Source organism: Henckelia pumila, chromosome 4, assembly GCF_033568475.1.
Source record: "Henckelia pumila isolate YLH828 chromosome 4, ASM3356847v2, whole genome shotgun sequence".
Lineage (NCBI taxonomy): Eukaryota > Viridiplantae > Streptophyta > Magnoliopsida > Lamiales > Gesneriaceae > Henckelia > Henckelia pumila.
In genome coordinates this window covers 148,573,503-148,598,777 of record NC_133123.1, presented here as the reverse complement: position 1 = coordinate 148,598,777, position 25,275 = coordinate 148,573,503, and the positions used below count along the sequence as shown (strand labels likewise).

Here is a 25,275-nt window from a genome sequence, read left to right as displayed (position 1 = left end):
AATCATTGAATTTAAATTACTATATTACCCTTATAAATAATATTATTCATATTTTATTTATTCTCAAAAGGACAAAATAGTAATTTATATTTTTAATATAAAATTCAATCAATCAAATCAAATAAACTATAATCTATCAATCAAATCAAATACTAAATTAACTATCATTTTTTATTTATTTTATATTACATTATATAACTTATCCAATTATTATTTATCCTATCCTCGAACCAAACAGTGTCTTATTGTGTGAAAAAGTCGTTAGTATATATTAAGCATGTATCAGTATATATACTTATTATAAATTATTTATTTATAATAATTTTATAAGTTTTTTTAAAATTAAATATTAAATGATTCGCGGGTCCAACCCGGGTCGGGTCAATACATATGAAATAACGACTATTGATGAGTCTTGTTGCATGAATCCCGGGTCAATACATATGAATAACGACTATTGAGGAGTCTTGTTGCATGAATGAGAACAAACAAAATCACACGTATAAATAATAATAATTTTTTTAAAAAACGTCCAAGTTATTGATTAATTTTACATAAATGTGCTCGTATCCTAATTTTCTTTTAAAATATTCCACTCGAACTAACTTTCAACTATTGTTTTCAGATAATCAAAATGATAAAATCCTTAAAAAAAATTTAACTGATTAATTAGACTGACCTCTCTCTCATGTCATATATCATCGGCCACCACCGTCTACTCGCTCAGCCCACGATTTCTTCGGTTTTTCGACATCTTCTTTGTCTGTCTGCCTCAAAAGGTTATTAAACCTATTCCTTGATTTATTTTTGTTTTTGTTTTCCGGTTAATTATGTGTGATAGGGGCAGATTTTGCATAGTTCGATTTCAAAATATTATTCTGGTACTTGATTATGTGAATTATTATAGGGATATCCGAAAACCAACACATGCTGTCCAGAATAAGAATTATGAAAATATGGACAATTTCTCTGACCTGTAAAATCATGTTATGAACTTCAGAAAACATCCCCACTCAGACCATCGGATTCAAAATATAAACTGGTTTTGGATGCCGGAAAACTTTATTTGCACTCCGGCCGAAAATCCATATATATATATTGTGTTGTACAACTTTAGTATGATTCGTAACTTGATTTCAACTTTCGAATGAAGGCAAATCTTCAATCCACACAGGTAGTGTTTGGGATATATTTTAGGAATCACTTTTCAGCTTTTCTTTAATAAAATTTTGGGAAAATTGCAAATTTAGTCCTGTATGTTTGTCACTTTGCGATTTTGGTCCTTTATGTTTTCACATTTCAGTTTTAGTCCTGTATGTTTCGATTTTTGGCAATTTCGGTCCTTTTTCTTAAAAAATGCTGACGTGGCACTGTACACGTCAGCTCCACATCAGCATTGAATTGGTGCCACGTCAGCGCCACATCGGAAAAAGGACTAAAATTGCCAAAAAAATAAAGATAGCGGACTAAAACTGCAATCTGAAAATATAAAGGACCAAAATCACAAAGTGACAAACATACAGGACCAAAAAAACAATTTTCCCTAAAATTTTTAAATTTTGTGAAATTTTGTTAATTAAAAGTTGAGAAATGCTTCTAACTCTCCTAAACACTACTATAGTTTGAAATAATTTGCGATGTACTTGATTGATCATACCTTGTCATGTATTGTTAAGTTGAGAAAGCATTATGTACTTGCAGACGATGTGTTGTGCGTATGTAATTACATTTTAAATATGTTAAGTTCGAATATAAAATGTAATTATGATGTTGGAATATTAGTAAATGTTATTTTTGAGCGTTGATTTCATTATATTTGCCTTTGCTAGCAATCGTCATCTTATTTCGACAATGAAAGCGATGGTGGTTAAAAGAAGCTGTTTTTCAAATATATTGGAGCAGCGAAAGGTTATGTCGCCTGAAATTAAGGACAATGAAGTAATCATCAAGGTGTGCGCCGTTGGGGTCAATTGGGGTGACATTTTTGACATGGTTACAAGTGATGATGGTATCTGTCCAGGCCTTGAATGCTCTGGAATAATTGAAGCAGTTGGAAGAAATGTCATTTGTTGGAAAGTCGGGGACAAAGGGTAATCTCGCCATCTCTCCCCCAATTGATATTGTAACATGATAATTTTTTTTTCCTCCGGTATTCCTTTCCATCCTTATGTAACATAAAATTGTTTATTTCAGGTCTGTGCCATTCTTGAAGGAGGAGGATATGCAGAAAAAGTGGCTGTACCGGCAGACTTTCTTCTTCCGTTGCCTGATGATTAATTTAGCTGATGCTGCAGGCTTACCTTATGCATCATGTAGCATATGGTTGGCTTTATTCAAAATGCGTGATCCCAAGGCCCTTAGAGGTAAAACAGTATTGGTAAGAACCAAGCCTAAACTTTATAAGGAATTCATTCTAAAAAGTAACGAAGTGGTTTTGGATCCATATTTTTATTTGCACATGTTTACACCTAAATTTCAAGTCTGGTAACAAACTTATGTTTATGATTCTATTTTGTTCTTCCTCATTGAGGCAATGTGCTTTCTCAAGCAATGATTTGTAGTTTTGTAAATTTGTGATATTAGAATTTTTCTTGGACATATCCTTATCTTTTGTTGCTAATTATCAAAGCCACTAACAAATTTAGAGTTATGCAATGTTTAGATTCGTGAAGGCACCAGCGGGATCGGCGCATTGGCAATACAATACGCAAAGTACATGTGGGATTAAAAGTTATTGCCTCCACAGGTGATATTATTTACCAAATGACAATGTCAAACCCATTCTCCTTTTCACGACAATTTGTGATGTCTTAATTGTCCATAATAACATATTCCCATTCTCGTTGATGCTTTTTTTTTTTTGAAGGACGTAGAAATGGGTTTTGTATCTGTCGTGGTTTTGGCGCGGACATTTGTGTTAATCACAAGTCAAGAGACTTTGCGTGGGACGTCCTGATGAAAACTCAATTTTCAGGTGTTGACTTTGTGATTGATTACGGAGCGTCCGATCTTAGGAGAAACATCGAGTGTTGTGATGAAAGGGGTAAGGTTGTCATTGTAGATTTGCATGGAAGGGATCGTAGTAGGATTGATCTTGCTCTACTAGAAGAAAAACGGGCTGAAATTAAAGGTGAAGTGTGTTGATTTCTTTTCGATAGTATTAATTTGTTGGCTTAAAACCCTCATCCCCATTATTCTCTAAGTGTACCATCTATTACTATTTTCTGCAGCTTTCGATCTACAATCTAGAGATTTGGAAGATAAAGCATCCGTGATTGCCGAAGTTAGAACTCATTTTTGGCCTGCTGTTCTTAAGGAAAAAGTTGTTCCACATGTTGAGTATCGTTTTCCAGTGACTGGAGCTCGGAAAGCTTTGAACCTTTTAAAGAAAAAGGATGGTATTGGGAAGATTATCTTGTGTATGAGCAGTCCCAATCTTAAAATGGACTAAATTTGGTTAATGTTCTTTGAGACAATGCATAGCTTCCTATATCTAATAAATTGTTTTAGGAAAATATAGATTCCGAGGTCTTGTTTAAAAATAAGTTGGTGGTGTTGGAGAAAGTAACAAACACAAACTTATGTCACGGAGAAAAGTTGGACCTTATAACGTGGGACGAGTAACAGCAAAAAGCAAAAGCAAATCACATAAAAACATCATGCTTCATATATATAACACGAGAAAAGAAAACATTCACTCAATAAAATATTACCCCATAAAATTAAATTGGCACCGAGTTTAGTTGAAATCATAGTTGATTAGTAGTGCATTCAGTAAATGGTGATATTTGGTCATTCAATTTCCTATCTGCAGGCACGACTCTTGATTAGTTCAATATCTAAATTGAACACCGATAACTGTTGTGTGACAATATGAAACTTTGAAAACAGTTTGCAAATTATTAGAGAGGCATTCAAATTTAAGATTTTTAAAATAATTGGAAGGGCACCAATCAGCAAGATAAAATTGAAATTGCAGTCTACAGTGAAAACCATGGATATATATAGATCAATTCAAGCTAACCTTAGGATCTCCCTTTTCATCTATATATATATGTTTGGAATGAATACCAATCATCAGTTTCTTTCATCCATTTCTGCCACAGAGAACAACAAAGCTCAGGAGCTTCTTCCTTCTCCTGCTGCATATTATAAGCGTCACACCATGCAAAAAGCAATGCAGGCTAGTACTAACGGACAAGTAAAAAAATACTCTTACTAATGAGCTTTATATGCGGCATAGTTGGCGTTTTTCAGCTCTCTACTCCACAATCAAGGCGTTTTTTCTTCGCCTCCAACTCTAAGTTCAACGATTCCTGTTCATCCAAAACCCACTTAACGTGCTGAACATTGCGTTGCATCTTCTTTGTTTTTGAAAAAAATAGCAGAATTTCAATTTAACCTCAGAGAGGTACAGAAAACACAGAGATCATAATAGGGAAGGAAATATATAGCAATTAGTAAAGGAATAAACATGATGGCTTTAATGAGTGGGAATTAATCAAACTTCCTTCCACATACTCAATGATATTCAATAGTAGCAAATTATGGGCTATTATAAAAAAAAAATGATAGTAAAAAAAACAAGGACAAAAAAGGATTAAAAATTTAGTCAAATGATTTATTGCATGATGAGTAATGAAGATGGATTTAACTTCTTATTTATATCCCATTATTACCTCAAAATTAATTATTAATAAATTATGTATATTATATAATATAAAAATTCCACATATTATATTTGACTCATTCTTTTACATTGTAAAATATTTTACTTTAGGAAGGTGAAAAAATAATCCAAATGATCATTGACTACTAAATGACACAAACCGGATGTATGGACATTGCACATCATAACAAAATTTGAGAAGCAATAATGCTAAAAATTAAATATAAATTAATTTATTTAAATTAATAATGAGATTAATATTAAGAGATTTTTAAATTAAATTTTTTCATTAGCCTATTTTCTTTTAATATTTTAACATTTTAAATTTAATGAAAAAAGTTAGTATAAATGATTTTCCACGTACCTTTTTTTTGGACCAAAACTAACATATTAAATTTTTATCAGACCATCATTCTAAATTTTATAATTTTAATTAAATACATGTTTTGTTGTCTTTTTTTGCCGTCAATTAAGAAATAGGTGTATATATCAAATGTAATAATATTGATTATTTTTAACCACTTTTAAATTATAAAAATATTCATTATTACTCATACCTATCTATGGCCCCAAGTTTATAAATTATAACTTGAAACTATCATTAGTATTTAAATTTGGTGGAAAAATTTAATAGACAAATGATTTTTTTATATCTATTTTTCATGTTATGTATACAATTAGATACTCAATTGATTAAAATTTTCTTTTTTTGAATGGAATTGATTGAAATTAATATTAGGATATAAGCTGGTAAGTTAAATAGATACTATTTTCTTATATCTATTTTCCATGGTATGTATACAATAAGATACTCAATTGATTGAAATTTTCTTTTTTGAATGATTTATTTTTTTGAAATTAATATTAGGATATAAGCTGGGTAAGTTAAATATATAAATAATTTTCCATATCTTATCATCATATTATGTATAATAAATCGAATTAAAAAAAAAGTCATATTATGTATAAATTAACTTATAAAGAGAATTTGTTTTTTGATTTTTGATTTAATTATTCACTATACGATATATTATTATATATAATAAAATTAATTACGTAAATTAAAATGATACTGAAAAGTTAAGAATTAATAAATATATAATGCAAAATTATTTTACTACTGTTTCACTTGGATTAATTTATTGATTATTTATTTATTTTTAAGTGTTTGTTTGTTTACATGTATACTGCATTAATTTGTTGATGCATGACGTGTAACTCATCTGACACTAAAGTCCCTAGCTAATATGGAACGAGGTTTTGAGTTCGAGATCCAGTTGTGGCAATCTCCTCCCCCAACTCAAAAAAAAAATGTATAATCATTCATTTAATAATGTTTGGTTTAAAAAAATAACGATTAATTACAAATTATGTGTATTATATAATTTTTCTTTATAATAAAAAAATTTCATTTCTTCACATTATATCACAATCATCTCCCCCAACTAAAAAAAAAAGTATATTGCATTAATTTAATTATGTTTGGTTAAAAAATAGCGATTAATTACAAATTATGTATATTATATAATTTTTCTTTATAATAAAAAATATCATTTCATCACTATATCGTAGAAAACTCATGCTGCATTAACATGATGTTTGATTGAATTCACCAAAAAAATCTTGATATCACGTCCGTATCACCTGCTTTTTCCGAACAAAAAAAACAGAAAAAATACATGTTTTGTTTCTAGGGAAAAAGCACAAAAACCAGAACTTCGAAATTGTCATTTGGGAAATCTTAATTACTTGGTTGATCGCACGCTTTGCATAAACAAGCTTCCTTCCACGTAGTGAATGATACGGAATATTAGCAAATTCCTCGACTATACACAGATATCATCTACACAGCAACGTTGGTAAAACAGCATCAGCATTCTGAATTGGAGAAAATCGCAATCTTCGACATTAATTCGGAACCAGATGGCAGCACAAATTTGCCTGCAAAAAAATCATTCAAGCTTTCATTACCTGAATAGAAAGTCAGTGAGATGCATGTCTTAGTATTGAAATGAAAACGAAAAGATAGACAGAGAGCTGAGTGCACCTGCTTAATTTCTCTTCCGCTTCCGCTTGAGATTTTTTAATTGCCTGAAAATGTAGTGGATGACTTCCTTGAAAGTTGCCTTTCTGTTCTCTTTAAAGTTCCAAAGTTCTGGAACCTCAAATCGCCCACTTGGATTATACTCGCATAGCTCGGTTAAGGCTAAGGTCACTGCCTTGTAAACTTCACAGCCCCACTCATTCTTAAGGTTGAGTAGCCTATCGTCATCCTCCTTTATCGATATCTAAAATGAACAGCAATGGCTGTTATGTGTGACATTATAAAAGTTTGCAAATACTTGCAGTACTGGAGACATTCACATTTAAGATGTTTAAAAGAATTGGAAGGGAAAAACATGGGCTTTAGAAGTATTTTTTGCATGCAACGAGAACGAGGAGCTGGCTGCTAACTGCCTGTTAGATCATATGCATGAGTTTGATGAGTTAAATTTCTGCCTTCTCGTTAACTCTTTCTTGCACTTTGGATTTTATTTTATTTTTGTTTAAATTCGAATGAATACCAAGATAGTGTTATCCTAATATTCATGGTATAAAATCTTATTTTGTTGTGCTTCACTACGCAGAGTAAATATTTTCTGTTCAGAAAACACATACAATGAATTTAAATATGTACACCATATTAGTTGCTAAGAAAACAAAGGAAGAGCATAGTTTACGCTTATTTACTGAAAGTTAAGGGTTGCAGATTTTACAGATTTGGATTAATCCAATCTAATGTTACAGCCTGATTTCGTGACGTGAGATATCGATTTTGACAATGTCGAGACACTTATCTCTATTGTGACAACATGTTGGGCTTTCCCATTACAGGTTCATTTTGAATCATCAACTCAAATGAAAAGTAAAACCATGCATGTAGGTCAATTCAAGCTAACCTTAGGATCTCCCATTTCATCTATAATGATTTGGAATGGATACCAATCAGATTCTTTCATCGATTCCTGCCACATAGAACAAAGCTCAGCTGCCTTGATATCAGCTTCGTCCGGTGAAAATCTTGCCTTGCATGCAGTCTTGAAGGGTTTCTCGTCAAGTTTACCCATCCTCTTAATGCCAATGCTGACACGATTGCTACTCAGCAAATCAATCAAGTCCTGGAAAAAATGACACATTAATTAATATCATTAGTTATGTGCGACGGTTTAGTAGCTAACACAATCAAATGGAGATGGACAACTGTCGTGTCATCACATTCGCTAGTATAAACCTTCGATCAAGCCCAAAGAAACTAATCCTGTTTACCGATCAAGAAGTTGGTTGACAAATCTTGAATCGGTGCTTCTAATATTCTATCTTGTGTCATTGCATGTTAATGATATTGTCGATGTCTGGAACCAGCAACAATCTTGATGGGAAAAGAAAAAGTAACCCAAGCCCGCACACCATTTTGTAGCCTCACAAATCTTTTCCAACTCCATTTATGTTTTGGCACATTCATATACTTTCGAATAGCTATACTATATGATCAGGTTAATCTACCACCAGAATCACACAAGAAAGAGCAAGATTCAGATTTAATATAATCGATTACATACTGCAATCAGTTCATTTCGAGCCTCTTGCAGCTCATCATTACTTTCACGCTCTTTAGCAAGCAGTTGTCGATTCAATTCCTTACGATAATTCAAATATTCAACTTTCTCCTCCAACTGCTCCCTCAGCTGATCTCTCGTATGCTGGGCAACAGCATCATCATCACCTACCAGATGCTTCATCACCTCTATTTTTCCCTTAAGTTCTTGAATTTCCATCTCTAGTTTCTGCTTCTCATCTAGATTTCTTTCCAACTCAAAAATCTTTTTGAGAGCTTCTTCCTTCTCTCGCTGCATATTATAAGCATCATAACATGTAAAAAGCAACGCAAGCAAGTACTAACTGACAAGTAAAAAATGCTCTTTTTACTGAGCTTTACATGTGGCATACTTAGCGTGCAAGTAAAAGGAAAAAAGGCATCACAATCAAGGGTTGTTCATACCTTTTGTTCTTCAACTAGTTTTCGGACATTATCATTCACCTTCTTTTGCTCCTCGGAAGCCATTTGAAGAACACTGTTTCTCAAATTATTCTGGCAAAATATTGGAGCTATACATATCAGCATATTTCCAAAAAGAATAGATAGAAAGGATGTGACAAGAAGGATTTCATAAAAGTCAACAGACTCATATACACAGCCGCTGAAAACATCAATTCTAAAACAGAGGTCAGTTAAGGCTTGGCATACATCATCCTTTATGTCTGCGTCGTGAATGCCACAAAAGTCTGCCAAAGCAATCAATGTGCAAACGGAGTAACACAAGTCTTAAAAAACTCCTGTTGGGACCCAAGTAACTAGGGAGGATCGAAGCATCAATTCACATGTAACTAAGGCCTAATAAATCTATGTGCAGTACGCGTAAACAATGAATTACCTTCATTTTCTCCTCTTCAAGTTTATTTCTCTCATGTTCAGTCAAAGTCTCACGTTTGTTCAGCTCTCTACTCCACAAATCAAGGCGTTTTTTCTTCGCCTCCAACTCTAAGTTCAACAATTCCTGTTCATCCAAAACCCACTTAATGCGCTCCTGAGCATGTCGATGCATCATCTTAGTTTCTGAAAAAATAGCAAATTTCAGTTTGACCTCATATGAGAAGCTCATCCAGCCGGTAATACAGTTTTACAAGAACATGAAGCAGAACACAACAATGGAAGAAGAAAGCCAACCTTCGTAGAAAGCTTTGTGAATTTCATCTCTCTCATCACGTATCCTACCGAGGGACGTCTTCAATTCATTGTACTTGATCTGCAACTGATTCAAGTTTTCGTTTTTCAACTCAATCTCATTAAATAGTTTGACTACCATGTTGTGCCTGTCAATAGTTGATTCCAGAACAAGGTCTGAGATTGTTTTTAGGCCCCCTCTCCTGCGAAGATAATCTCCCACAGGCCCCTTGGCTTTGTAATCATCTTCACGTGCTAGCCAACCATAAATACATGAACCTGGAGAAGTTCTACGATCATCCCACTCTTTCTTGCTTTGACCCTCAACTTCAAAGAATTTCTCAAACTCCGTGGCACTCTTAAACCCAATCCAATCATGATCAAATCTTACGACAGCATGTGTGGCGTGTCGCTGATCGTCCCAGAAGGTTTCAACTTCTAAAGGCTTGAACTTCGAAAATTTCTTCAACCAGTACCCACAGTCGACCACACAATTGTCTTCCTTTGGATCTTTCAGTATGTAAGCAATAATCCCAGCCCAAGGCCAGTAAAACAAATCGTTCTTCGCGGTATTAGCTACTGATTCAGGTATCACATTCTGTAGTAGGGCTGAATTAGATAAGTAAGTCTCTAAATATTCAGCTAGTGCAAGGTGGCTTTCCTTCTGCTTATCGCTTAGATTAGTTGATCCCTCAGCAAATCCAATAGCATGATGAAAAAGAGAATTGTAATCATAGCCCTGTTTTTCATTATCATCACAAAAAGGACATCCAAGGATACCATTTAAACCCTCTACTTTAGAAATACCGGTCATCAATCGTTCATAAGGTTCCTCTCTATATTGATTAGTTTCTGAATCACTGCTGTTACTCTCTTCGCTGGAACTACTTCCCATCTGAATGACAAATGGTATATCACATAATAAATAATCTAATCGCCTGGGTAAATAATATAAGAGAGTCCAATAGGACAAACAATCGACTACTTGGAGATGCAATCTTCCAGATATGCATTAGAAGATATCAAAATATACAATTTGGGGGCATTTCACGATACCTGATAACATAATAAATTATAGTGTATAAATTGAAACCACAACACCAAAAAGAAAAGTTGACAGGTAGTTTGACGCCTATTTATACATCACTAGTGAAATCAGAATGTCATTAACGAAAGAACTTTATCAAGATTTTGCAAGTGTCTCATTTCGTTTTTTCAAAATTTTGCTGCCATTTTGAGAAGAACTGAGCAGCTTTATCTCAACATTTGCAGGGTAGGCTCTCTGCCTACATGATTTTATTTCCTCCAAGATCCTAGATTCCAGAGAACGAAGATGCCAATTCAAAATGTGTATTCATTGGTGAAGAATTGTTGGATTTCAAGAGAATTAAAATGTTAGAATTCTTTCGTTTCGAAAACAAATTACGGACATTCTGCACGACTCCATACATTCACATGATTTTCAATAAAAGTTAACACATCATCAAACCACACATTCTGCTAGGTGAAATGTAGATTAGATACACCACAAGAAAACCATCATACCACGTTTAACTCATTGTCTGCATCTTGTCGCATATCATCCTGCAGGAGCTCGGTGCTACTCGGTATCTCATCTAGATCTCCTTGGCCATCCACCTCCTCAATATTCCCCACTAATCTCGCCTCGAGCTCTGTAATTTTCATTTTCTTAGCATCTAAAAAGCATTCTAACGCGAGTTTTTGCTTTAGAACCTGCTCATTTTCCCTCTGCAATGTGACATCCAAGAAACTGAGAACCATAAATCTTTCACACATTTGCCAGGAAGACATTCAACAAGAAGAGGCATGATGGCAGAAAACTTACCTTCAGTTGCTCATACAGGCGTTTCCACTTCTCCTTCTCGGCCTTCAAAGAATCATGACAAGGTAACTGCTGAGACAATATAGGGTTTTCAGAGGTGCCCTCTCCATTCTTTGCAGCAGATTTCGACTTCGAACGAGACTTCATTACTATGCCAGCTTAAATAGAAAATGAAACAGGAAATCAGTTATACTCGGCCAGATTCTAGTGCAAAGAAATCCTCACTAAATATGACTTCTTACACTACTACTAGAACCAAGAAATGAAAACTTTTTGCCTCCATAAAACAACAATTTTCACCTGTATACAAACGATTCTACAATGGGGAGAATAAGCACACATACCGAGGAATATTGTGCGTTTTCTCGGTGTAGGCAACTTTGGCTGCAGACCAAAGAACCAGAAGTTCAAAAGCCACCTTTCATTTGGTTCAGCAAATATTTATAAAAAAAAAAAAAAAAAAAAAAAAAAAAGTCACTTCGTCTACATTTTTTTAAAAAAATAAATATTTTTTTTACTTTAAAAAAATAAATCAATAAATCAACAAATCACAATTTTTTTTAAAAAAAAGTTATTTTATGTTTTAAATAAATAATACTAAAAGCTAAATTTCCTTGCTAATGAAACTGTTTTCAATAGAATCTATTCATTTAATTATTAATTTTCTTTCGATGTTTTTTCGAGAAATTACATTTTAGAGTGGTGGGTGTGTTCGCATTATTTTATAAGAAAATTAAAGATAAATCATAATTGTTAGAGTGGTGGGTGAAGCCGGAAGTGGTGGAAGGAAGAAAATGGGATTCTAGTCTTTTAGAGTTGTTTTTTTTAATATTAAATTTTTATAATGCCTTTTTTATTTTAAAGAACCTATATTTTAGATCAAATTCAGTTAGTTTAATGGGTTTGTACATAAAGTAATAAAGTAAAGATAATAAAGAATATATATGAAAAAATAATTTCCGATTAGTGGAACAACCTGATTGAATTCCGTTTAGTGTGATCTAGTAATTGACCAACCAATTAAAAATTTCCAAGGTCGCAAGAACAAAGTTCAAAATCTTTTTTTTCTTGAAAATGTATGATCCTGATCTTAAGTAGCGTTTGCAACATATAAAAATAGTAATTATGTAAACACTATCTTGATCTTCAAACATTAAAATTAAATTGTCACCGAGTTTGTAGAAATCATAGTTGATTAGTGCTTAGAGTATGTGGTGATATTTGGTCATCCAATTTCCTATCTGGCGCGACTCTTGATTAATCCACTCGCGAGGGAGAAATGGGAACGTGAAACAACACTTGAATAACTAGATTTGGATACATAAATTTCTTTGTTCACAAGCTTTCCACATATGGAATAATATCAAATAGTGGCAAATACCTCAATTCTACACACATATCATCCTACACTGCAACGTTACCCCCATCAGGATTTTGACTTCGAAAATCAAAAGCTTGGATATTCTGAACCAGATGGCCGCACAAATTTGCCTTCTTGCAAAACAGTGAGATGCATTTCTTAGAATTTAAATGAGAAATAATAGGAGACAGCAAGTGCATCTGTTTAATTTCTTTTCCGATTCAGAGTTTTCAACCGTGTGAAAATGTAGTGGATGACTTCCTTCAAGGTCGCCTTTCTGTTCTCTTTAAAGTTCCAAAGCTCTGGAACAACATAACATCCACTCGGATTGTACTCCCGTAGCTCAGTCAAGGCAGTGGTCACTGCCTCGTAAACTTCACTGCCCCACTCATTCTTAAGGCTGCATAGCCTTTCGTCGTCCTCCTTCAGCAATAGCTAAAAAGAACACCAATAACTGTTATGTGTGACTGACATTATGAAACTTTGAAAATAATTTGCAAACAAGTACACTGGAGGCATTCACATGTACGATGTTTACAAGAATTGGAACGACAAATATTAGACCACTCAACGAAAATAAAATCGATATCGCAGGCTACAGTGAAAACCATGCTTATAGGTCAATTCAAGCTGACCTTAGGATCTCCCTTTTCGTCTTTAATGATTTGGAATGGATACCAATCAGACTCTTTCATCGATTCCTGCCACATAGAACAAAGCTCAGCTGCCTTGATATCAGCTTTGTCCGGTGAAAACCTTGCCTTGCATGCAGTCTTGAAGGGTTTCTCGTCAAGTTCACCCATCCTCTTAATGCCAATGCTGACACGATTGCTACTCAGCAAATCAATCAAGCCCTGGAAAAAATGACACATTAATGAACATCATTAGTTATGCGTGACGGTTTAATAGCTAACACCATCAAATGGAGATCAATGGTCGTGTCATCATATTCACTAGTATCAAACCATCGATCGAGCCCATATAAACTAATCCTGTTTACCAATCAAGAAGTTAGTTGACAACTCTTGAATCAGTGATTCTATCTTGTTTCATCACATGTTAATGAACAACCATGAACCACATGGCATGTATTGTCGATGCCTGGAACCAGCAACAATCTTGATGGTAAATAAAAAGTATCCAAGTATCCACACCCCATTTTGTAGCCTCACAAATCTTTTCCAACTCCTTTTATGTTTTGGTGCATTCATATACTTCCGAATAGCTATACTTTAAAACCAGGTTAATCTACTAGCAGAACCACACAAGAAAGAGCAAGATTCAGATTTAATATAATCGATATCATACAGCAATGAGTTCTTTTCGAGCCTCTTGCAGCTCATCATTACTTTCACGCTCTTTAGCAAGCAGTTGTTGATTCAATTCCTCACGGTCAAACAAATCTTCTATTTTCTCCTCCAGCTGCTCCTTCATCTCATCAATCTTTTGCTGGGCACCAGCATCATCTTCACCTCGCAGATGCTCCATCACCTCTAGTTTTCCCTTGAGTTCTTGAATTTCCATCTCTAGTTTCTGCTTCTCATCTAAATTTCTTTCCAACTCAAGAATCTTTTTGAAAGCTTCTTCCTTCTCCTAACATAACAGCATGTAAAATACAATGAATGTGACAAGTGAAAATGCTCTATTACTGAGCTTTATATGTGCCATACTTAGTGTGTGTGTGCACGTGACAGAAGAAGAATAGGCATGGAAATCAAGGGTGGTCATACCTTGTGTTCTTCAAGTAGTCTTAGGACATTATCTTCCACCTTCTTTCGCTCCTCAGAAGCATTTTGAAGAACACTCTTTCTCAAATTATTCTGGCACAAAATATTTCAACTTTACATATCAACACAAACATACATTTCCAAAAAAAAAAATAGATAAGATGTGGGATAGAACTGAAAGGATTTCATAAACGTAAATCAACACGTATAAACAGAAGCCGAAAGCTTCAATTCTAGAAAGGAGGCTAGCTAAGACTTTCCATTCACCACAAAAGCAAACCATACATTCTGTCTGCCTAATGAGTTCCATAAAATTCTGCCAAAGTGATCGACAGGGAAACACATAGGATAACACGAGTCTTAAACAACTAATGTTTGGAAATAAGCATCTACTCGAGCATGGAAATGCCAGTTCAGATTTTATTGAGCATGTAAATGCTAGTTCAGATTTTATTGGGTCCAAATAAATGTAAATACATTGAGAATAGACAACGAAGTACCTTTGTTTTCTCCTCTTCAAGTTTCTGTCTCTCACGATCAGCTAAAGCCTCCCGCTTGTTCAGATCTCTGCTACATGCGTCGAGATGTTTTATCTCTGAGATCAATGTTAGTTGTTCCTCTGAAATTCTCCTAATATTCTCCAGAGTAAAGAGCTGCTTATTCTTGATTTCTGAGGAAAAAAATACTTTACAACAATCTCAAAAAGATCCAGTTTAGTTTATGCATAGATAAGTGATAGGGAAAGACTCATTCCCATGTCAAACTTAAAAGTATAGAAACATGGCCATATTGAGCAAGGATTTAGTGGGTGATAATTCGTCAAAATCAAGAACAAAAAATTAAAGAAGAGTTAAAAGCCTCGAACACCAAGATTGACAGGCTCGTATGATTGTGCGAGGGAGAACAGTGGAACACTTGCCGCATATGAGACACTCATCCAGCCAGAAACGCAGTTTTACAAGAACATGAATCAGAATACAACAATAGAAGAAGAAAACCAACCTTCACAGAAAGCTTTGTGAATTTCATCTCTCTCATCATGTATCCTACCGAGGGATGTCTTCAGTTCATTGTACTTGATCTGCAACTGATCCAGATTTTCGTTTTTCAAGTCAATCTCATTAAATAGTTTGACTACCATGTTGTGCCTGTCAATAGTTGATTCCAGAACTAGGTCTGAGATTGTTTTTAGGCCCCCTCTCCTGCGAAGATAATCTCCCACAGGCCCCTCCGATTTGTAATCATCTTCACGTGCTTGCCAACCATAAATACATGAACATGGAGAAGTTCTACGATCATCCCACTCTTTCTTGCTTTGACCCTCAGCTTCAAAGAATTTCTCGAACTCCATGGCATTCTTAAACCCAATCCAATCATTATCAAATCTTACGACAGCATAAGCAGCTTCTCGCTGAACGTCCCAGAAATTTTCAACTTCTAAAGGCTTGAACTTGGAAAATTTCTTCAACCAGTACCCACAGCTAACTACACAATTGTCTTCCTTTGGATCTTCGAGTATGTAAGCAATAATCCCCACCCAAGGCCAGTAAAACAAATCTTTCTTCACGGTTTTAGCCTCTGATGCAGGTATCACATTCTGTAGTAGGGCTGAATTAGATAAGTAAGTCTCTAAATATTCAGCTAGTGCAAGGTGGCTTCCCTTCTGCTTAGCACTTAGATTAGTTGATCCCTCAGCAAATCCAATAGCATGATGAAAAAGAGAACTGTAATCGTAGCCCTGTTTTTCATTATCATCACAAAAGGGACATCTAAGGGTACCATTTAAACCCTCTACTTTAGAAATTCCTGTCATCAATCGCTCATGAGGTTCCTCTCTGTATTGATTAGTTTCTGAATCACTGCTGTTACTCTCTTCGCTGGAACTACTTCCCATCTGAATGACAAATGGTAAGCACATAATAAATAATCTAATCGTCTGGGTTAAGAATATTAAAGAGTCAAATAGAACAATCAACTACTTGGAGATGCAATCTTTCAGTATGCATTAGAAGATATCAAAAAATACATTTTGGGGACTGGGGGCATTTCACAATACATGAAAACATAATAATGCAGTGTGTAAATTGAAACCACGGCACCAAAAAGCAAAGTTGACAGGTAGGTTGACGTCTATTTATACATCACTTGTGCAATCAGAATGTTTTACAAAAGAATTTTATCAAGATTTTTCAAGTTCCGCATTTCATTTTTCCAAAATTTGCTGCCATTTTTATTTTTTAGAAAAAGTGATTGCAGGGTAGGATTATCTGCCTACATGATTTAATTTCTCCAAGATTCTTGATTCCAGAGAACGAAGAAGCCAATTCGAAATGTGTATGCACTGGTGAAGAATTGTAGGATTTCAAGAGAATTAAAATATTAGAACTCTTTCGTCTCCAAAACAAATTAAGGACATTCCTGCACGACTCCATACATTCAGATGATTTTCAATAAAAGTCTACATAGCATCGAACCACACATGCTGAATATAGATTAGATTACACCACAAGAAAACCATCATACCTCTTTTCTTTCATTGATAGCACCTTGCAGCTTATCATCCTGCAGGAGCTCGGTGCTACTCGGTATCTCATCTAGATCTTCTTGGTCATCCATCTCCACAATATTCCCCTCTAATCTCGCCTCGAGCTCTGTAATTTTCATTTTCTTAGCATCTAAAAAGCATTCTAACACGAGGTTTTGCTTTATAACCTCCTCATTTTCAATCTGCAATGTTACATCCAAGAAAGTGACTAAATCTTTCATACATTTGCCAGGAAGACATTCAACAAGAAGAGGCATGATGGCAGCAAACTTACCTTCAGTTGCTCATACAGGCGTTTCCACTTCTTCTCGGCCTTCACAGAATCATGACAAGGTAACTGCTGAGACAATATAGGGTTTTCAGAGGTGCCCTCTCCATCCTTTGCAGCAGATTTCGACTTCGACCGAAACTTCATTACTATGCCAGCTTAAATAGAAAATGAAACAGGAAATCAGTTATACTCGGGCAGATTCTATTGCAAAGAAATCCTCACTAAATATGACTTCTCCCACTACTACTGGAACCAAGAAATGAAAACTTTTTGCCTCCATAAAACAACAATTTTCACCTGTATACAACTATGCATACAAACGATTCTGCGAATAGGGAGAATAAGCACACATACCGAGGAATATTATGCGTTTTCTCGGTGTAGACAAATTAGGCAGACCCAAGAACCAGAAGTTCAAAAGCCATGGCTTTCATTTGGTTCAGCAAATATTTTCGAAACAATAATGAAGTCACTATTTTTTTTAAAAAAATAATTTTTTTTTACTTTAAAATAAATCAATCAATGAATGAACCAAAAAAAATGCGAATCTCACTTTTTTCAAAAAAAAAAACTTTATTTTATGTTGGACAATGCTATATGTATATAGACTTACATAGAGGTGTACACGTCTTATTAAATTAGGAAATAATTTCAAATTCTTTTAAAATTTTATTTTTTTTCAACCTACAATTTTTTGAATTGCTAAAAAATATATATCCAATTCTTTTAAAATATTTTTATTTTCAACCTACAATTGTTTATCTTCTTCAAAAAAAAACTCTTAACAAAAATATTATTATTATTAATTTAATTATTTATTGTGAAATTTTAGGGGTATCAAAATTGAACCCGACCCAAGTTGATCAGTTACTATCGAATTAAGGTTGATTTTTGGAGTTCAGGTTAGACCCGAAATATTTGATTTTTTTAAATTTTTTAACATAATAATTAAATACACATAATAATAATTAATATATTTTGATTTAAATATATAATAATAAAATCTCACTTATATAGTTCTATATAACTTAAATTTGAAAGTCCAAGTATATAAAATTTAAAATAAACTTAATACACACAATAAAAATTATTTTTAAAAATCAATATTTTACAAAATAATTATTACATGTTTAAAATCTATGATACAATATACAATATTTTTTTTCAAACATACAATATATAAAAATATAGTAATTATTTCTTAATTCTAGAAATAAGTACAAAAACTTTTTATAAATTTTTCAAACCAAATCCGAATAAATCAATAGTGATCGACTCGAACTCGACTAACACGATCAACATAAACCTATATGATTTGATTTTTTATTTTGTTTTTAACAAAATAATTAATTATTACACATAATAATATTAAATATATTTTAGTTTAAATATATATTTTATCCATAATAAATTTAAATATATAATAATAAATCTCGCTTATATATGATTTAAATTTGAAATTTTTAATTTTAAAAATTTTAAAATATATTGTCTATAATAAAATAGATAATTATTATTTTTTAACTCAATTAATAATTATATTTTCATAATTATATTTTAAAATTTTATAAAATAATTATTTTTGTGGAACTAAGTAAAATTCATTCTACAAGTAAGTAATAAAAAATAATAATATTTTTTAAAAAAAAAATTTGAGTAAGAAAAAAAATTGTAGATTGAAAAAAAAAAGAAATTTTAAAAGAATTTGAAATTCTTTCCTAATTTAATAGGACGTGTACGCCTCTATGTAAGAGTTTATGTAAATATAGCATTGACCTTTTATGTTTTAAATAAATAATACTAAAAGCTAAATTTCCTTACTGATGAAACTGTTTTCAATAGAATTTATTCATTTAATTTTTAATTAATTTTCTTTCGATGTTTTTTCCAAAATAATAACCTTTTCATAAAATAATTTCTCTATATCTATCATCAAATATCTCTTACAACAATTATATATATATATATATATATATATATGAAAAAGTATTTCCCGGTTAGCGGAAAAACCAGATTGAATCCGTTTAGCATGATCGAGTAATTGACCAATCAATTAAAATTTTCCAAGTTGGCAATAACAAACTTCAAAATCTTTTTTTCCCTCAAAATGTATGATCCTGATTTTAAGTAGTTTTTACAACATATAAAATTAAGTGATTATGTAAACACTACCTTAATCTTCAAACATTAAAATTAAATTGTCACCGAGTTTGTAGAAATCATAGTTGATTAGTGCTTCAAGTATGTGGTGATATTTGGTCATTCAATTTCCTATCTGGCGCGACTCTTGATTTATCCAACTCGCTAGGGGGAAAAAAGGGGTGTCAATCATCTAAGAAATGGGAACGCGAAACAACACTTGAATAACTAGATTTGGATACATAAATTTCTTTGTTCACAAGCTTTCCACATATGGAATAATATCATCAGGATTCTGAATTCTAAAATCGCAAGCTTCGATATTCTGAACCAGATGGCCGCACAAATTTGCCTTAAAAAAATCATTCAAGCTTCATTACTGGAATTGCAAATCAGTGAGATGCATTTCTTAGGATTTAAATGAGAAAGAATAGGAGGCAGCAAGTGCACCTGTTTAATTTCTTTTCCGCTTCAGACTTTTCAACTGTGTGAAAATGTAGTGGATGACTTCCTTCAAGGTCGCCTTTCTGTTCTCTTTAAAGTTCCAAAGCTCTGGAACAACATAACATCCACTCGGATTGTACTCCCGTAGCTCAGTCAAGGCAGTGGTCACTGCCTCGTAAACTTCACTGCCCCACTCATTTTTAAGGCTGCATAGCCTTTCGTCGTCCTCCTTCATCAATAGCTATAAAGAACACCAATAACTGTTATGTGTGACTGACATTATGAAACTTTGAAAATAATTTGCAAATAAGTACACTGGAGGCATTCACATGTAAGATGTTTACAAGAATTGGAACGACAAATATAAGACCACTCAACGAAAATTAAATCGATATTGCAGGCTACAGTGAAAAGCATGCATATAGGTCAATTCAAGCTGACCTTAGGATCTCCCTTTTCGTCTTTAATGATTTGGAATGGATACCAATCAGACTCTTTCATCGATTCCTGCCACAGAGAACAAAGCTCAGCTGCCTTGATATCAGCTTCGTCCGGTGAAAACCTTGCCTTGCATGCAGTCTTGAAGGGTTTCTCGTCAAGTTCACCCATCCTCTTAATGCCAACGCTGACACGATTGCTACTCAGCAAATCAATCAAGCCCTGGAAAAAAATGACACATTAATGAACATCATTAGTTATGTGTGACGGTTAATAGCTAACACCATCAAATGGAGATCAATGGTCGTGTCATCATATTCACTAGTATCAAACCATCGATCGAGCCCATATAAACTAATCCTGTTTACCAATCAAGAAGTTAGTTGACAACTCTTGAATCAGTGATTCTATCTTGTTTCATCACATGTTAATGAACAACCATGAACCACATGGCATGTATTGTCGATGCCTGGACCAGCAACAATCTTGATGGTAAATAAAAAGTAACCAAGTATCCACACCCCATTTTGTAGCCTCACAAATCTTTTCCAACTCCTTTTATGTTTTGGTACATTCATATACTTCCGAATAGCTATACATTAAAACCAGGTTAATCTACTACCAGAACCACACAAAAAAGAGCAAGATTCAGATTTAATATAACCGATATCATACCGCAATCAGTTCTTTTCGAGCCTCTTGCAGCTCATCATTACTTTCACGCTCTTTAGCAAGCAGTTGTTGATTCAATACCTCACGGTAACTCAAATCTTCTATTTTCTCCTCCAACTGCTCCTTCATCTCATCAATCTTTTGCTGGGCACCAGCATCATCTTCACCTCGCAGATGCTCCATCACCTCTAGTTTTCCCTCAAGTTCTTGAATTTCCATCTCTAGTTTCTGCTTTTCATCTAGATTTCTTTCCAACTCGAGAATCTTTTTGAGAGCTTCTTCCTTCTCTCGCTGCATAGTACAAGCATCACAGCATGTAAAAAGCAATGCAGGCGAGTACTAACTGACGAGGAAAAAAACTCTTATTACTGAGCTTTTTATATGCAGCATACTTAGTGTGCAACTGAAAGGAGAAAAGGCCTTGAAATCAAGGGTGTTCAACCTTTTGTTCTTCAACTAGTCTTAGGACATTATCATCTGCCTTCTTTTGTTCCTCGGAAGCCATTTGAAGCGCACTGTTTCTCAAATTATTCTGACACAAAATATTACAGCTTTACATATCAAAATATTTCCAAAAAGAATAGATAGGAAGGATATGACAAAAAGGATTTCATAAAATTCGACAGACTCATATACACAGTCACTGAAAACTCCAATTCTGTAACAGAGGTTAGTTAAGGCTTGACATACATCATCCATTATGCCTGCCTTGTGAATGCCACAAAAGTTTGCCAAAGCAATCAATGTGCAAACAGAGTAACACAAGTCTTAAAAAATTCGTCTTAAAAAATCCGTGTTGGGACCCAAGTAACTAGTCGAGGATCAAAGCATCAATTCAATTTTTATAAGGGCGAATAAATGCATGTGCCCTGCGCATAAACAATGAGGTACCTTCATTTTCTCCTCTTCAAGTTTATTTCTCTCACGTTCAGTCAAAGTCTCGCGTTTGTTCAGCTCTCTACTCCACGAATCAAGGCGTTTTTTCTTGGCCTCCAACTCTAAGTTCAACAATTCCTGTTCATCCAAAACCCGCATAATGTGCTCCCGAGCATTGCGTTGCATCTTCTTTGTTTCTGAAAAAAATAGCACAATTTCAGTTTGACCTCAGAGAGGTACAGAAAACACATAGAACATAATAGGGAATGAACATCACAAGTAAAGAATAAACATGGCTTTAATGAGTGGGAATTAATCAAACTGAGGAAACCTTCTAAAGAAGTGTTAAGACAGAGTAGTGCAATGGCACAACCTCAGAAGAACACTAGCATTTACCTGGGATGGGGGTTGGGGGGTGGGGTGCAACATACCTTCACAGAAAGTGCGGTGAAGTTCATCCTTCTCTTCAAGCAACCTACTCAGCGACATTGTCCGTTCATTATATTTAATTTGCAACTGATCCAGGTTCTCATTTTTCAACTCAATCTCATGGACCAGATTACCCACAACCTTGTTTGTATCTTTTTTTTCATCCTCAACGAGATCTGTGATCGTTTTTAGTACTGAATTTTTGCGGAGATAATCTCCAGCAGGCCCTTCTGATTCGTAATCATCTTGGCGAGCGAACCAACCATACATCTTTGAGCCAGGAGAAGTACTTCGCTCGTTCCATTCTCTCTTTGTTTGGCCAATACATTCAAATGATTTCTCAAACTCCATGGCATTCTTAAAGCCAGTCCAATCTTGATCAAATCTTAACAAAGCATGCGCAGTTTGCTGGTCATAATTCCAGAAAATTTCAATTTCTAGAGGCTTGTATTTGGAGAATTTCTTCAGCAAATACCCACGGGTGTCCACAGAATCGTCATCCTTTGACGTATTCAATATGTTAGACACAATCCCCACCCAAGGCCAGCAATAGAACTCCTGCTGCTGAGGTTTATCAGCAGGTGCAGTTGCAGGTGCAGGAGCAGGTGCCGCACGCTGTGGTACAGGTTCAGCGTCTTCAGCTAGATATGCCTCCAAATATTCAGACAGTGCAAGATGATTTGCTCTCTGCTTGGCACTTCGATTGGCCGAGCCCTTAGATACTCCAATGGCATGTTGAAAAAGGTGATTGTACTGGTAGTCTTGCTTTTTCTTACCAGCGCAAAAGGGGCATCTAAGGGTACCATTTGGACCCTTTACCTTATAAGTACCAGCCTTCAGGAGTTCATAAGGTTTCTCTTTGTACTCATTAATCTCAGAATCACTGATATCCGACTGTTCATCAGAGCTGCTTCCCATCTGAATAGCGATACACATAACAGTTGATTGAAAACAATTCTCGAAGAGAGAGAGAGAGAGAGAGAGAGAGAGAGAAAAAAAATGAGTCCACTACCACTAAAATATTCAACCTAAAGCACGTCAAACATACAATAGCTTGCGGGACTGAAAGTGGACGTGAATAGAGATTAAAAAAATTGTCTAAAGCAAAGAACTGCCTAGGTTATATCAGCACACAAATTAATGGTTGTCTACCAGACTCCCATTGGATTCTGGCACAAAAAGCTGATAACATTAAGCTTAGGGAATAGAGCACAACCATACTTACTGCATAACAACTAAGAAAGCTTTCCTATCAAACCCCATATTTGTTTTAGTAACTGCAGAAATGCAACAAATTGCTGTCGCATTTCTCCCAACAGCTTACAGTAGCACATTCAAAAACCAAAATTGAATTATTTACGAACTCCCCGCGGAATTAAAAAGTAAAAACAGTTCGGTTGGAAATTTTTTTCCTAGCAAATGTGCATGCATCCTCTTTTATCAGACAAAATAGAAAATCCAGCCTCTCTCCTCTTAAGCAAAAAGCTAAATTTTGCAGGAAACAAAATCCACATCGATACACAATTTCTGCCATTACCTCGCCAGTAAGCCGATCCACAAATCGAGTTGATTCAGAGCAACAAGGGAAAAGTTCAGCTCACGTGCCTACACATAAATAAAAAAAAAACCATACCGTAAGCTATCAATTCAACCAACAAATGAATACAATTGTTGCTTACATGCACACTAGCCTAAGCATTTTCTTACCTCGACGAGAGCAATTGACCTCAGAGCAGAAGGGACGAATGCCGGAACGAAGCCTGTTTCCGCGGTGAGCTTAGTTCACCAAAGCAGACTGAGAACACCAGGGGATCAGAATACCGGCCGTGAATCGCCGAAGAAGCAGGTCGAAACCCTAGAGAACCGCGGACAAATTGGGAAGCAGTGGGCTGGAAGTACACTCGATGGTGGAAGTGGTGATCCGTCGGAAAACTGGGAACATTGAATTAAAGTTGAAAACAATAATGGGCTTTCATGTTTGGGCCAATCCGAATTTAGGGCCTTAGGCTTGCATGAAATGGGCTTAAACTGAGTATAATATATTACAGATGTTAACATAATTAAAATCTTAATATAATACTAGCTACATTGGCACACACATAACTAATAAAATGTGATAGTATCAATTGTAGAAAAAAATAGATAGATGATAAGAAATCAAAGAAATTCACTATAATGAAGCATAAAAATTTGACTGAGATATGAAAGAGAAAAAAAAACAGTAGCACCACACCCTGCATTGAAGAAGAAACTTCCTATCTTTGCTTGATATTTTGGCTCTCAGAATTGGACGATTGAATTATTTTCTACTTAGTGGAAAAAAGTTGTTATGGAGACATGGGAAGGTGAGAGAGAGAATGAAATAGGGAGATGGAGGTAAAACGTGAGAAAAAAGTTAAAGTGAGGGTAAAATGGGAAAAAAAACATGGTGTCCTCTTGTCATATCAAATATGGTTATTATATACCCCTCAAGTATTATAATATAGTATAGATAATATAAAAATATAAATAATGAAGTTAGATCAATATTTTATTTAAATATAACTTTTGAAGTTGTATTGTATTTTTATTTTATAAACCGTGGAATTTTGGGAAATGGGTATTTTTTGGGAATAAAAAATTGATAAATGACTGTAGATCAAATAGTAAGAGTAACATCAATAATTAAAAAAACGATATGGATAACATTGTCGCCTTGGTAGAATTTTTTATTTTATTTTTGTTTTCCGGTATGTGTGATAGGGCAGATTTTGCGTAGTTCGATTTCAAAAAATTACTCTGATACTTGATTGTATGAATTGTTAATAGGGATGTTCTCCAGAATAAGAATTATGAAAATATGGACAACTGTATAGGTAGTGCACCAAAGAACATTTAATGGTGGAGATTTATCAATAAATATGAGGTCATTATGTTTTCAATGGACCTCACGTAAATTGATTAATTTCCCCTCTAGATGCACAATAAGGACACTACCTATTAAGGTAGGTTGAAATGAGCCGACAAGGTTCTCTGACCATTAAAATCATGTTATGGACTTCAGAAAACATCCCCAGTTAAATCATCAGATTTAAATTTAAAGTGGTTTAGGATGCCGAAA

At 34.3% G+C, this 25,275-nt stretch overlaps 5 protein-coding genes across 14 annotated transcripts; 2 read left to right on the top strand and 3 right to left on the bottom strand.

Moving 5' to 3' along the window:
- Positions 1-641: 641 nt before the first annotated feature.
- Positions 642-3,150, top strand: LOC140867730 (uncharacterized). Of its 2 annotated transcripts, XM_073272779.1 has the most exons (5): positions 642-779; positions 1,830-2,090; positions 2,194-2,377; positions 2,663-2,746; positions 2,867-3,150. In XM_073272779.1, exons 2-4 carry the CDS (start codon positions 1,852-1,854, stop codon positions 2,726-2,728), a joined length of 489 nt encoding a protein of 162 aa, XP_073128880.1. In that variant the 5' UTR covers positions 642-779; positions 1,830-1,851; the 3' UTR covers positions 2,729-2,746; positions 2,867-3,150. The 2 variants fall into 2 exon arrangements, with proteins under 2 accessions (XP_073128880.1, XP_073128879.1); XM_073272778.1 differs by having other exon boundaries at positions 2,663-3,150.
- LOC140862022 (uncharacterized) lies at positions 2,876-3,451 on the top strand. The gene is made up of 3 exons (XM_073265027.1): positions 2,876-2,879; positions 2,975-3,130; positions 3,231-3,451. The coding sequence occupies exons 1-3, from the start codon at positions 2,876-2,878 to the stop codon at positions 3,449-3,451; spliced, it is 381 nt and encodes a 126-aa protein (XP_073121128.1).
- Positions 3,452-6,297: 2,846 nt separating this feature from the next.
- Positions 6,298-11,668, bottom strand: LOC140866343 (factor of DNA methylation 1-like). Of its 4 annotated transcripts, none has more exons than XM_073271319.1 (10): positions 11,619-11,668; positions 11,278-11,432; positions 10,977-11,180; positions 9,435-10,326; positions 9,142-9,323; positions 8,709-8,798; positions 8,269-8,556; positions 7,609-7,827; positions 6,717-6,957; positions 6,298-6,610 (listed from the first exon to the last, which is right to left on the bottom strand). In XM_073271319.1, the coding sequence occupies exons 2-9, from the start codon at positions 11,419-11,421 to the stop codon at positions 6,721-6,723; spliced, it is 2,256 nt and encodes a 751-aa protein (XP_073127420.1). In that variant the 5' UTR covers positions 11,422-11,432; positions 11,619-11,668; the 3' UTR covers positions 6,298-6,610; positions 6,717-6,720. The 4 variants fall into 4 exon arrangements, with proteins under 4 accessions (XP_073127420.1, XP_073127423.1, XP_073127422.1 ...); XM_073271322.1 differs by having other exon boundaries at positions 11,278-11,423; positions 11,619-11,665; XM_073271321.1 differs by having other exon boundaries at positions 11,278-11,423; positions 11,575-11,659.
- A 905-nt stretch (positions 11,669-12,573) lies between these two features.
- On the bottom strand, positions 12,574-17,639 carry LOC140864103 (factor of DNA methylation 1-like). 4 transcript variants are annotated; one of them, XM_073268033.1, is made up of 9 exons: positions 17,532-17,639; positions 17,181-17,332; positions 16,885-17,088; positions 15,364-16,255; positions 14,862-15,031; positions 14,365-14,454; positions 13,943-14,227; positions 13,270-13,488; positions 12,574-13,069 (listed from the first exon to the last, which is right to left on the bottom strand). In XM_073268033.1, exons 2-9 carry the CDS (start codon positions 17,319-17,321, stop codon positions 12,839-12,841), a joined length of 2,232 nt encoding a protein of 743 aa, XP_073124134.1. In that variant the 5' UTR covers positions 17,322-17,332; positions 17,532-17,639; the 3' UTR covers positions 12,574-12,838. The 4 variants fall into 4 exon arrangements, with proteins under 4 accessions (XP_073124134.1, XP_073124137.1, XP_073124136.1 ...); XM_073268036.1 differs by having other exon boundaries at positions 13,943-14,221; XM_073268035.1 differs by having other exon boundaries at positions 17,181-17,323; positions 17,532-17,632.
- Positions 17,640-19,521: 1,882 nt separating this feature from the next.
- Positions 19,522-24,083, bottom strand: LOC140863718 (factor of DNA methylation 1-like). Of its 3 annotated transcripts, none has more exons than XM_073267336.1 (9): positions 23,883-24,083; positions 23,713-23,780; positions 22,178-23,093; positions 21,762-21,943; positions 21,313-21,402; positions 20,874-21,161; positions 20,202-20,420; positions 19,767-20,001; positions 19,522-19,695 (listed from the first exon to the last, which is right to left on the bottom strand). In XM_073267336.1, the coding sequence occupies exons 3-8, from the start codon at positions 23,091-23,093 to the stop codon at positions 19,771-19,773; spliced, it is 1,926 nt and encodes a 641-aa protein (XP_073123437.1). In that variant the 5' UTR covers positions 23,713-23,780; positions 23,883-24,083; the 3' UTR covers positions 19,522-19,695; positions 19,767-19,770. The 3 variants fall into 3 exon arrangements, with proteins under 3 accessions (XP_073123437.1, XP_073123436.1, XP_073123435.1); XM_073267335.1 differs by having other exon boundaries at positions 19,522-19,668; XM_073267334.1 differs by having other exon boundaries at positions 19,522-20,001.
- Between the last annotated feature and the right edge of the window lie 1,192 nt (positions 24,084-25,275).